Source organism: Mus pahari, chromosome 1 (assembly GCF_900095145.1).
Source record: "Mus pahari chromosome 1, PAHARI_EIJ_v1.1, whole genome shotgun sequence".
Lineage (NCBI taxonomy): Eukaryota > Metazoa > Chordata > Mammalia > Rodentia > Muridae > Mus > Mus pahari.
In genome coordinates, this window is record NC_034590.1 from 8644477 (window position 1) to 8657074 (window position 12598).

At 48.5% G+C, this 12598-nt stretch overlaps 1 protein-coding gene across 1 annotated transcript in view; it reads right to left on the minus strand.

Moving 5' to 3' along the window:
* Positions 1-221: 221 nt before the first annotated feature.
* Dpy19l3 (dpy-19 like C-mannosyltransferase 3) overlaps positions 222-12598 on the minus strand; it is a 65252-nt gene continuing 52875 nt past the window's right edge. Inside the window, exons 17-19 of the mRNA XM_021200113.1 lie at positions 5721-5853; positions 3224-3382; positions 222-1609 (exon numbers count right to left, since the gene is read on the minus strand). Of these exons, the coding sequence (XP_021055772.1) occupies positions 1448-1609; positions 3224-3382; positions 5721-5853 (454 nt within the window). The 3' untranslated portion in view covers positions 222-1447. The remainder of the gene's footprint in view (positions 1610-3223; positions 3383-5720; positions 5854-12598) is intronic.

Here is a 12598-nt window from a genome sequence, read left to right on the forward strand (position 1 = left end):
TAACAGCTTAATAACCTAGCTGTTGATGTCTTATTTAAGTGAGTTTTACATAAAAGCCCCACACCCGATGAGACAATGGAACATGTTTCTGAATGCTACTTAAGCAGCAACCACATCGCGGATCATCGGGCTCTCCCGCCGGTGCTCAAGGGGATTTATTACACTAACGGTGAGGAGAAAACATTTAAATCACTGCCAAATGGCAAGAGCGGGAGGGAAAGTTAATTTCATTAGCTATCTTGATTTAATTAAGTGGACAATGTGCCTGTATCAGCAGCTTTTACATGCCCCCACCATTAGAAATGAATTATAAAAGCAATTATCAAAAACTCTGAGAAGGTACACCACCGCTCTGCTGCTTACAAGTGAGTGCAGTGTGGTGGCACTTGGTCACCTTGTAGGGAGGGACGCGATGTCTCCAGGGCTGAGAAGGAAGACGGAAGACCAGGAGTCAAAGAGTTTGAAATGCCACGTGGAACTCTAGGAGTCACGGTACAGCATCTAAGAGAGCCTCAGACTTTGCAAGTTTCTAGGCTCTGAAAAAATATAAAGGTTAAAAACACAAAAAGTTTACCAAGTTTTGCAAACCCCGTTAACTGAAATGAGTAAGAAGTGAAGCAAAGCTATTTTATTTGGAGGAGAGATTAAAAAGCATGAACAGATTCCCTTCAAAGACTTCTAGTACAAGCCCTGACACACTTGGCTTTCTTGAGACAGGGTCTCTTTACATAGCCATGGCTGGCCCAGAACTCACTGTATAGACCAGGCTGGCCTCGAACTCGCAGAGATTCACCTGCCCCTGCCTTCGAGTGCTGGGATTAAAAGAGTGTGGCACCACGCCGGCCCGGTAGCACCCCGACTGCTGTGCCCAGAAGCAAAACAAACACACATTCTAAATGTGTCACATACTACTGTACGTGTGACGTCTCAGAGCACGAATGGAATAGTTAAGGTTCAAAGACCTAAAATAATTTGTTTCTTCACAAGTATGAAAGCATGGTGAACTGGAAATGTTATAAAATTGTAACAAGACGGGACAACTGTTAAAAAGCCACCAAGCGGTCTCAGTGGGGAAGGAATGTCAGTGACTGAACTGTGCGGCCTGCCAACTACACTTACTCACAGCTGGCTCAGGGCCACTGAAAATCACAAGTATTTCAGATCTCAAAGAGGCTCTCACTTCCCAGGCCACCCAGGAGGTCACACATAAGTCCCTCAATGACAAAGTTCCTGGACAGCCTTGGGCAGGCACACCTGTGAGGCTAAGAACACTCACAGAAAAGACAGAGACAGGACAGAAAAGGCTGACGTTAGCCAGAGGCGTTTCCGATGATGGCGGGACTTGTCTGCAGGCCGTCTGCGACCCCAGCATTCAAGTCTTGCTCCTGACACACAGACACAGGCTCCACCAGCTGTAGACACACTGCGGTTTTAAGAACGGACGTGGTTATTTGTTTCTGGACAGCTTGTAGACATGGAATGTCTTGTTCTGGAATACTCTAGTGAAGCGGGCTGCATAGGAGGGCAGGTCCCTTTTAATTTCTTCACAGAAGCGAGGGTGGTCTGCAGGTCTCAAGTCAGGGTCACTCTCTCCTGGCCCATCCATTTCCTGAAAACAAAACAAACCCAGATACAACGTGAGTGGTGGTGGTGGGCCCCACCCACCCACCTATCTATATATTTACTGAACATCCTGGCTTTTGTTTATTGCTTTGTTTAACTTTAATACAGGGTCTCTCTATGTAGCCCTGGTTATCCTGGAACTCCATATATATACATGCCTGCCTCTGCGTTGAGTGCTGGGATTAAAGGCGTGCACCACTACGTCTAGCCCATATTCTGGGTTTGAGGGACCAGGGACAGGACTTCACTATGTAACCAGGTTGGCCTAGAACTCTTAATCTTCCAACTCCAGCTTCATGAACGCTGGCACTGAAAGCATCTGTCACCACACCCACTGGAAGAAAAGAATCAGTATCCACTCCACTCAGAGCTCAGATAGAAGGTCACCTCACTCCCCGCCTACAGAGAGCAAATCAAGGCTGGAAAGATCTGTGTCCTGGGATTTGCCACCATTCATGGCAGGACAGAACTCAAGACCTTCCTGTGCTCTGGTTAGTCTTTTGTCAACTTGACAAAACTAGAATCATCTGAGAGAGAGACCGCTCATTTGAGTGCCTGTAATCAAGTCAATGGGGGGACTCTGCTGGTTGATGTGGGAGGGACCAGCCTACTGTGGGTGGTGCCACCCCTGGGCTGCTGGTCCCGGATGGTATAACAGCAGGCTAAGTAAGACAGGGAGAGCAAGCCAGTACGCAGTGCTCTTCCATAGCCTCTGACTTCCCTTCGTGACAGACTGCGAGCTGTGAGATGAAGCGAACCTTTCCTTCTCCAGGTTGCTTTCAATCACGGTGTTTGTCACAGCATTAGAAAGCTGACCGAGTCACCCTGTTCCTGGAAGCATATGCCCTATCCCTTCCACAAACGTTAAACACAAAGAGCCACGACCGGAGAAAATTCTCCAGCTCAGAGGTTAAGTGAGGAAAGTGACACAAAGCTCACGTGGCTGTGTCCTGCTCAGCCTGAATCCACGGCATGGCACGGCACGGCTTACTGCTTCCCTGGGCAATGACCTGACTCTAATTCTGCACCTCCAGCGTGCTTTTGGAGTCAGGCTAGTCTCCACCGCCGGCTTTCACACCATCGGTCACACCATAGCCCGAAAGGGACAAAGACCCTGTTTAATGTGGGCTGGCTCAGCTCTAAGGGAGTCACAGCTTGTTCTGCTGTGGAGGGCTAGCTTAGCTCTTCTGAGGCTGTGTGTGCATGGTGGACGAGAGGAGCAGGATGTGTGGGCCACAGGGCCTGGGAGAGGGTGGCCCACTGCCTGACACTCAGAGATGTACCAACAGGATGCCATGGAGCAGTGTGTTTACAGGCAGGTGTGTTTGCATAGAGCAGAGAAATATCCTTTACAAATAACCTTTATTCAGTGATGTATCATGCAAACCTGCCAAAGGCAGGGGTACTCTACCTGAGTCAAACTGGGAATCCTGAGCTTTCCCATCCCTTAGTCCAGTCACTAAAGAGCAGGACCTCGACAAATGTCTGACTTGTAATGTCATTCACACATATGGTATGAAGTGATGTCTATCACTTGGGATTCATGCTGGATTTCCACCCTCTCTGAAAGCTCCCCCAAACGAAGAAGCAACATGCTCACATGTCCGTTGGCCACGTCCAGCAAATCACGCAGCCGGCAGCCCCTGTGGTGCCTGCGTTCATAGCAGATGCTGTCCTCCAGGATCACAAAGTCAGTGCCAAAGGACCTCAGCAGTGCGTGCACTTCCTCTGGCGACCTCTTCGCATAGATCTGATAAACCTTCAAAATGAGATGGAAATGGAACAGTGCAATGGCCCTCAACTGCATGGGGGTCAGAGGAGGAAGAGAGGGAACATCCCTGGGGTGACATTCAAATCCCCTCGCTGCCCAGGCCACTCTCATCCTGCTAGTCAGTCTGGAGTTGGGGGTATATATGTGGAGAATTGAACACATCTAGCTTAGATGCCAAAAATACTTGGATTTAGTGTGAGTCATCTTATATTTCTAAGAATTATTAAACATGGCTGAGTCTACCAGACAAGCAAGCAGGTTGGTGGTTCCGTTTGGACACATGCACATCTAAGAGGGAGGCCTGGCTTCCCACAATGGCAAGTGGAAAGAGCTGCTGGCCTGGGTTGGAGTAGGCCCTGCTGCTTTCTGGCTGTTACATTGTATCCTGCAAGCCCCTGAGGCTCAGCGTTCACCCTCCACCTCAACACTCTCCCTGGAGAATTTCCCAGGCAATCTGTAGTAGCAGCCTATTCCGGGGGCCTTATGTCCACTTCAAGTCCACCACAGTGCAATCTGAACCAACACTTCTGGGAAACGTTAGCTTGGGGCCCAGCATCGGGTCCTGAGTCCTGATACTTGGCTGTGTGTGAGAGCCTGATGAAGGCTGAGATACTCACAGGGAACAGGTGAGACAGGAGGGTGACCTGTTTTTGTCACCTGCTGAGGACAGCAAGGTAGCCTTGGCTGAGGTATTCTGAAGACTGAGTCCTGACTGCAGGGCAGCACTGGTGACCTTGGGACCTCAGTTTTGGGGGCTTTACACCTGGTACCTCTGAGGGGCAGTGGCACACAGCTGTCTGTAGCTCTGTAGGCTAAGTGGCACTAATTCCTATCGGAACCTTCTGTCCTACCAAACAGGGAGCTATCTGCTAACACCTCAGCCAGATGAAACCTTCTCAGCTCTTGCACTAACAACTTACGAAGCAGGGGCTAGCAAGAAGGCTCAGAGCACACGCTGTTCTTGCGAAGGACTCAAGTCCTGTTCCCAGCACCCATGTTGGGTGGCTCACAACTGCCTGTAACTCTAGCCCCAGGGGATCTAATGCCTTTGGCCTCTGTGAGCACCTGTACACATGTGTATAACCAGCAACCGCCCCAAAGTTCCCCGTTTACACATAATTAAAAACTAGGTTAAAAAGGAGTGGTTAGTATGGGCGCATCAGGATAGGGCCGTAATCCCAGCACTCGGAAGGCTGAGGTGGTAGGATCACAAGTTTGAGGCTAGCCTGGGCTACAAAGTGGGACCCCGTATCACCCCCTGCATCCCCCCCCCCCCCCCCGCAAAAAAAGCGAGCACTGAATCCTCATTGATGAGGACTAGGGATAGCAGGCGCCTTCCTGCACCGCTGTCCAGCATGCAAACTGAAATGGCCTGTGCAGAAGGTGCCCAGATAAAACCTATCTAAGACTCGATACACCAGTAGACACTGTACAGAAAGGACACATATACGGGCTTGCTCACTTGACCACTCTATGCACGACAGAAGTGGCCTAAATGACTGAAGAAGACCCAGCACACACACACATTGGGGGTGTGGCTCACTAGCCTTGCTCGCCTTCACCTGAGGTCCTGCTGTAGACAGTGCGACTGCACGAGTATAGTGAGCTCCTGAATCTAGTGTCAAAAGGAAGGTGGACTATGGTAGCTCTTTGTAAGAAGACTAAGACTAGATGGGGCTGGGGGGATGGCTCAGTGGTAAGTGCACGTCCTTCCTATCTTCCCAATTCAAGGACCCAAGTTTAGTTCCCAGCACTCCAGCAGGAGGCTTGTGACGGCTTCTAACTTCACCTTCAGTGGGGAGCTCATGCTCTTTTCTGGCCTCTGTGGGCACCGAAATCAGGGGCACACATGCACACACAGACACACACAGACAGACAGACATGGGGAGTTAGGATACAGGGACGGGGAACATGTATCAGGCCTTGCCCTTCTATATGCGCTGAGCTTTGAATTATGTGGCTGCATTATCTACTTAAACAAAGAGCAACAGCAAAAACCCCACCACCACCCTGCCTAACCATAAATGGCCCAGAGCTGATTCATGAAACATGATCAGTATGTCTCCATTTCTGTTCCTTTCCTTCCCAAACCACAAGCTCCAAGGGCTTTGGCTTAAACACTGCCTCCCACCAATGCAGGGTGTTTATCCTCTCAGCCCTTCCCTACCTAAGGGAGCATGTGCTTGTACCCAGCTCATAAAAAGCAGAATCAGGAGTCGACAGCCCCATGCCCTTATGCTCTGGCCCCTTCTCCTGGCACGGGAGACCTGCCCTCTGCCCTTGCTGGCAGTATAGGGCATGTGAGCACAGGCAAAGATGGCCTTACCGCCTGGGTCCGCTCTCTCAGACTTTTATCTTCATAGTGTGGGTGGTTGGTTAGGGTCCGTCCTGTGCACAGCTTGACTCCAGCCAGCAACTGCATGCTTCCAGCGAACACAGCCTTCCTTGGTGTGTTAGAGCTACGAAGTTTCAGAGTATGAATTAACCCAACACTAAGATTCTCAAGTAGACATTTCCGCCCCCCCCCCCCCCCCGAATCACTCAGCTCTGAGGGGGCGTCTGAAGAGTTAGGGGGGGTCACACAGATGAGCAGAACTGACTTACATCCAAGGTGTTCTATGTGCACTTTAATTATTATTTGACACATTCTCATGGTACATGTAGCCCAGGCTTGCCTCAAACTCAAGATCTTCCTGCCTTAGCTTCAGCCCGCTTCCTATCCGTTCTCTGTTCACTAGAACTGAGGCTGGGAGCATCCAGCTCTCCAAGGAGAAGGGTTGGCCTTTAAGATGGACTGTTTCAGGGAGCAGGCAGCTAGCTCCTGAGCCTGGCATCTCTGTGCCATCTTCTGCTGCTGCTGCCCAGAGAGGCGGAGTCTAACAAAGATCTCAGAGGCTGCAGCTGCTGTTGTTGATCTAAAGGGAGTAAAGGCCAGGCAGGAGAACTGTCTGGGGAGGTGGCTCAGTTTTAGAGGACACTGGCTGTTCTCGGGGGGGGGGGGACTCAAGAGAAGTGTGTGGGGAGGTGGCTCAGTGTTAGAGGACACTGGCTGTTCTCAGGGGGACTCAGGAGAAGTGTGTGGGGAGGTGGTCAGTGTTAGAGGACACTGGCTGCTCTCGGGGGGAGGGGGCTCAGGCTCAGTTCCCGGCACCCACTCAGCATCTCACACACGACACCCCAGAGGAGAGGATTCCTCAAGTAATGCCTGCATATGATACATATATGTGTACCATGCATACATGCACACACACGAACATACATGCAGAAACTCATATGCAAAAAAGTAAAAAAAAAAAAAAAAGATAAGTGAGGAATCAGGAAAATGCAGTTGATCATGACTCAATTTCATGGGGTTAAAACAGCAAAACTATACATACAATAAAACCGAGTATGACTTTAAATGATATCTAAAGAAAGAAGCCCTGTTATGATTGGGAAGAAGCCTCTGAAGAGTAATCCATTACCAAGAGAGGACGCACGCTCCGTTTGACACAGACATTCTCCTGTCTCCTCAGATACAAGATACAGAGCCAAAGCCTACGTGATGTCATCCCATGAACTTACTTTCCAAGGAGCACCAAGCTCTCTAGTGGGCTGTGATGGAGAACACAGAAAAAGACACCATGTGGAAGCTATGTCCCTTCCCTCAGCCTTGGAGAGAAAGCATCTTTTCTTCTTCTTTTAAATTTGCACACTAAGTCTTGCCATACAGCCCGGGCTAGCCTCAAACTCAGCATCCTGTTGTTTCAGCTTCTTGGGTGATGGACTGACAGACGTGTTAGCCAAATTAAGAGCCTTAGTAGCTGAGTTACTTCCACTCTATCTGGGGAAAGGTGGGGGCTGTTATTGGGGACTCCAGGCCTCTGCCCCAAAAGGGGATCTTCCAGCTGCTCACTAGGAACATCCTAAAACATGTTTAATTTTGAGTTAAGAAATGGTGTGTGTGTGTGTGTGTGTGGGGGGGGGGTGTTTCTGGTATGGCTGTACACATTCCTTTTATCCCAGCACTCTGGAGACAGGCAGGTGTGGCTCTCTGTGAGTTCAAGACCAGCCTGGTTCAAATAGCCAGTTCCTGGCCAGACATCACTACATAGTAAGACCTTATCTCAAAAACCACCACCACCACCACCACCACCAAAACCAAGACCCAAACCCAAAAATCAAAACAAAACAAAAAAAAACCTAAGCAGAGAAGAAATAAGAGAAAAAAAAAAAAAAAAAAAAAAGAGAAGAAATAAGAGGGTTTGCTGATTTGTGCTAAACTGGCGGAGGTAATCATGAAGGCTAACTAAAATTTAAAAAGAAAGCCGGAGCAGGCTGCTCTGCTGTTAAGGCCTCTTCACATTCCTATCTGTATTCCAACTTAACGCTAAGAATACAGCTTGGATGCAGGCCAGCAAAGGCCTATGGGTGTCGGGGGGCAAGACACACCGGGCTTCGAGTGATGACACTTAGAGCTAAGTTACTTTTAGAAAATTCGAGGTTTCTCTCTAACGATGACATCCATCAACTACTGCGTTCCAATAAGGCTTCTCGGGCGAGGGAGTAAAGCGGATGGAATTACAATGAGTGAAGAAGGACTGACAGACATGTCTGCACCCTCCCTCGCCCTCACTGAAGTCTAAAATCTGTACTCTGACAGAGAAAAAGTTTAGCATGGGCTTGGCTGGCCCGACGGGCTTTTCAGTGCTCTAACAAGCAGAATCGGGAACACGGAACAGACAGACATTTGCGATGTCCTTCTGCAACTTGTAGGGACGTCTGACACTGGGTTATGAAGGCGTGGGGGGGAGGGGTTTAAATAAAGGCATGCGTAGGTAGAGAATTCCTTAGAATTAGTTCTAAGCAAGAACTTAGGGAAATTCAGTTTACTTCAATTAATGTTCACTTAACACTAATCCTGGACCGGGTCTATCTTCCTAGCCTACATTTAGAGTCTAAATTATAGCTATAGTTTAAATTTTAGGCTGTATCACCATTGCTAAAAGGAATACATATTAATGAAAGGCCGGTCTTCAGTCCCCTTGGATCCTCTCAATGTTATAAACCACTCCACTGTAATTAGCCCACAACGACTACCTTCTGCATGACACAGGTTTATAATACACAGAAAAAGGAGCCTGGTTTCCATCATATGGCGGAGCAGGAGGTAGTGGCAGCTCCAGTTTCATTTAGTCTTGAACTGCCAAGCTTCAAAAGGTAAATTACTGATGAACTAGTGGGCAAACTTCAAAAGTGAGCACTTCAAAAATTTATAAAATTATGAAGATAGGAGAAATGGCTCATTAAATAGAAAAGGTTTGGGCAGGGGGCTAGAGTGGTTAAGAGCACTGGCTGCTCTTCCAGAGGACTCTGGTTCAATTCCCAGCAACCACATGGGAGTATACTGTGTAATTACAGTTCTGGGATCTGATGCCTCCTTCTGGCTTCTGAAGGCACTGCACACATATGGTATGATGCATATATATATATATATATATATATATATATATGCAGGCAAACACTCATACACATTTAATAATTAAGAGGTTCACTTAACACTAATCCTGGACCAGACTTAAAGTCTGAACTGTCTGAACTTAGAGAACATCATCTTTAAAATACACAACAATTCTTTCTACTCTGATTTGGAGCAAAAGAAATTCAGTGTGTGCTTTTCAGTTGTGCTGAGTCCATTCTCAACACTGCAGGCTCTTTGACTGCAAAGAGGGTCCTTCTAGTGAAAACCTCCTAAAGGCAAAGAAATAAAAGGTCATCTCTCAAAATACTCCCATCTGCAGATCTCCATCATTTGCATAAGAAGATTTCCAGGCTACATTTATTCCAGGATAGACTGGCACAAGGCATGCATGACCTGGCCAAGCTCCTGCTACCGTCAGCCTTGCTGAAGCAAACGGACTTTCTAGTCTCATGCAAAGCCTTTAAGGTACCACCTGGCTTTGGCTGAGAGGGGCACAAGAAGGCAGGACCCAGGAAAGTGTCAGTAGGTAAAGCACAGGGCAGTCACACACACACTGGGCGGCAGGCAGTCAGGTGCTCTAGTTGGGCTCCGAGTGAGCAGAGATGACAGCCCACCCCCCTACCCCCCCAGCTCTTGAAAGGGCCCCGGGAGGCTGGCCTCCACAAAAGGTCCTTGTGAACTAACATGTCTTTATATAAATGTAGGTAATTAAAATCTCCCGACTGCTATGGCACAAAGCCAGGGCTACAGAGAAAGACCCCGTCTGAAAGGAAGGAAGGAAGGAAGGAAGGAAGGAAGGAAGGAAGGAAGGAAGGAAGGAAGGAAGGAAGGGAGAAAAAGACAAGACCCGCTTGCTTGCTTGTCTGAGACGAGGTCTCACGCATCCCTTGCTGACCTCCAACTCTCTGTATGGCTGAGGATCACCTTGGATAGTCACTGTTCCTGGTTCCACTTCTAAGAACACAGGCTTGGATCTTTGAAGTGACTCAGGCTGGCCTTGATCTCACTTTGCAGCCTTGAATGTTGATCTTCCTGACTCTGTCTTCCAAGTAGTGGCAGGCCTGGTTTATAAATGTCATTGTCCAATCCATTAGGAAACTAAATTGCAAACACATAACGGGTGCACCAAACCGTGAGGTTGAGTGAAGAGCATGGGGTGCTCAGCAGAGCTGGCACAGGGGCCCACCTGCTGTTGTGAGGGGGCAGGTGCCAGTGTTTACATGTGCACCCTCCTGTTGTCCTGGGTGTGCACTGTGTGTGTGCTGCAGGTCTCATGTAGAAGCAGTTGAGCTGTACCAGTAAGCATACAGCGTCTGCTGCGAAACGGCACTGTAATGTGAAGGTTCTCAGTGTTTCTGTAGGACTGAGGCCCCTTCCCAGCGCTCTACTGTGAAGGAAGTCCCTGCGGGTCTCTCTCTAGCCTCTAGAAGATCTCAGCTGGGCTCCCTGAAAAGATGAGACATTCACTAACTCCTATCAAGGCGATGACAGCTTTCAATGTGTCAGTCCTCAGCCCGCCTAGGGAGGCCAGGGCAGCAGGTATGTGGCTCCCAGAGCCAAAAGTGGGGGTGGGGGTGGGGGTGGGGGTGGGGGTGTGAATAAACTTCCTCTCCACACTGTAACAGAGTCTTCTTACTCCAGCATGGAGGACCACTGGCTGTGTCCCCTGGACCCAGGAGTCCCCCTTGCCTAGTCCACATCATCGAGACTGTACTGACCCAGGCCAGCATCCGAGGACAGGTCAGTCAGCAGGAAAGGGTGCAGGTGTCCCACCCCTCAGTGACCATGCTGGGGCCCAGCTGCAGCCTTTTCTCCCAGCAGCACGCATACCCTGTGACCAACCTCCACTGTGGAGCCAAAGCAGACAGGAGAAATCAGAGGTTAAGAAAGTATTTAAGTGGGAAACGGGGGCACAGGCCTGTCAAGTCTGGCCACCCAGAAGGCTGAGGTAAGAGGCGCCAAGTTCGAAGCCTGCTTGGACTACAGAGTGAGTTCAAGACCAGCCTGGGCAACCGAGTGAGACACTTCCTCAAAATAAAAAGTAAAAGAGAGGTCTGGGGCTAGCACTCAGTCGTACAGTGATGTTTGCCTAGTGTTCACGAAGACCTAGGCTCAACCTCTAGTACTAAAGAAGTAAGAATATTAAATGTATTCCCTGACAGAGATTCAAGCCTGCCGACCGCAGCTGATTTGAATGTTGATTTAAACAAACATATTTTGTGTCTAAATAGACCCTACTTTGGCATACATTCATCATCACTTAAGCTTAATTTACAAACATGCCAAGCAGCTATTTTTACAAAAAAAAAAATCGCTTTGATTTGAGCAATTTTAAGGGAAAACAGGCAAGATTAGATGACAATGGAACCAATATTTTTAGAACAATATGAGTCTTTCCGTTGCTGAGAAATAAAAAAAAAAAGAAAGTAGTGGTAGAGGAGGCCAACCAGCTACCAAGTTAAGAGCCAATAGAGAGGCTGTCCAGGGGGAGGCCCGCTTAGCTGCCAGGGCTCCACTGAGGCCAGTCCCCAGCAGGGGGGAACAGCCCGATGCTGCCTTCTCTATACCTGCATATCACCCCACCCATACCGTTGCAGAGCCAGAAATATTGCTTTACATATTTGGTTTTTGAAAGAAAAACTACGAAATACATGTTGAGTCTCAGAGAGTCATAGAGAAACCTGGGTTCCACTGTAATGGTCTGGACTGTAGTGACTTCTGCAAGTCAGGGAACATAGGGAAAGACACTTAGGATGATAGGCTGGGGGAGGTTCACCATCTACATGACACAGCCTATAGCACGCCCTTCAATAGCGTCAGATCACAAATACAGAGGACAGGGGCTGGAGATGGCTCAGCGGTTAAGAGCATTGCTGCTTTTCCAGAGGACCTGAGCTCAATTCCTAGCACGTACGTTGGGCAGCTCACAATACCCTATAACTTTAGCTCCAGGGGATCCAACACCCTTTCCTAGATTCTGTAGGCACCCCCCCCCACACACACAAGCACACATCCCCACTGCATTTAACAAAGACAAAATAAATCTTTAAAAGATATAGACCGAGAGGATCAGCCTTGCTTTCAGATGCACCTGTTGTAAATATCTAATTGATTAGCTAGTACAAAAGTAATTAGCTTTTCTTTATATGAATAAATAACCTTTTCCTATTTACAATAAATACTGAAAGCATTGTTTACTCCAATATTACCCATCATGATTAAAGTTAATAAATAAAGATGAAGTGTTGTTCCCCACTAGAAACATGTCAAAAAATTATACTCGTGTCCAGTCAAATCCAGTCTGACACTGAGACAAAAACCACACAGACATTTGGGTCTCTAGAGAACCCATGTATGGTCCTTGGGAGACCAAAGCTACCAAGAAGCTGCCATCTCCTAAGCTGAAGCTGTGCTGCCCAGCACTGAACAGGAAGCACAGGCATGGCGGGTACCCTCCAGGCTGCTGCTGAGACCCTAAGTGGTGGAGACAGCAGATGTCGCCTTCGAGGCTCACCTGTGCTGTGTAGGTGACTGTCCCCTGTGGCACACAGGTGACTTGTGCCTATGAAGCAGGAGAGCCTGCTCTACAGAGCGGGGCATGCTGCTCAGGTAGACAGGTTTGTTTGCTATTGAGAGTTGCAGTCCCTGAACACAGCTTTGAAGCACACCACTGCCATTCTGAGGCTGGAGGCTGAGGCAAAGCAAGTGAGTCTGGGAGAAAGAAGGAAAACAAAAACACAAAC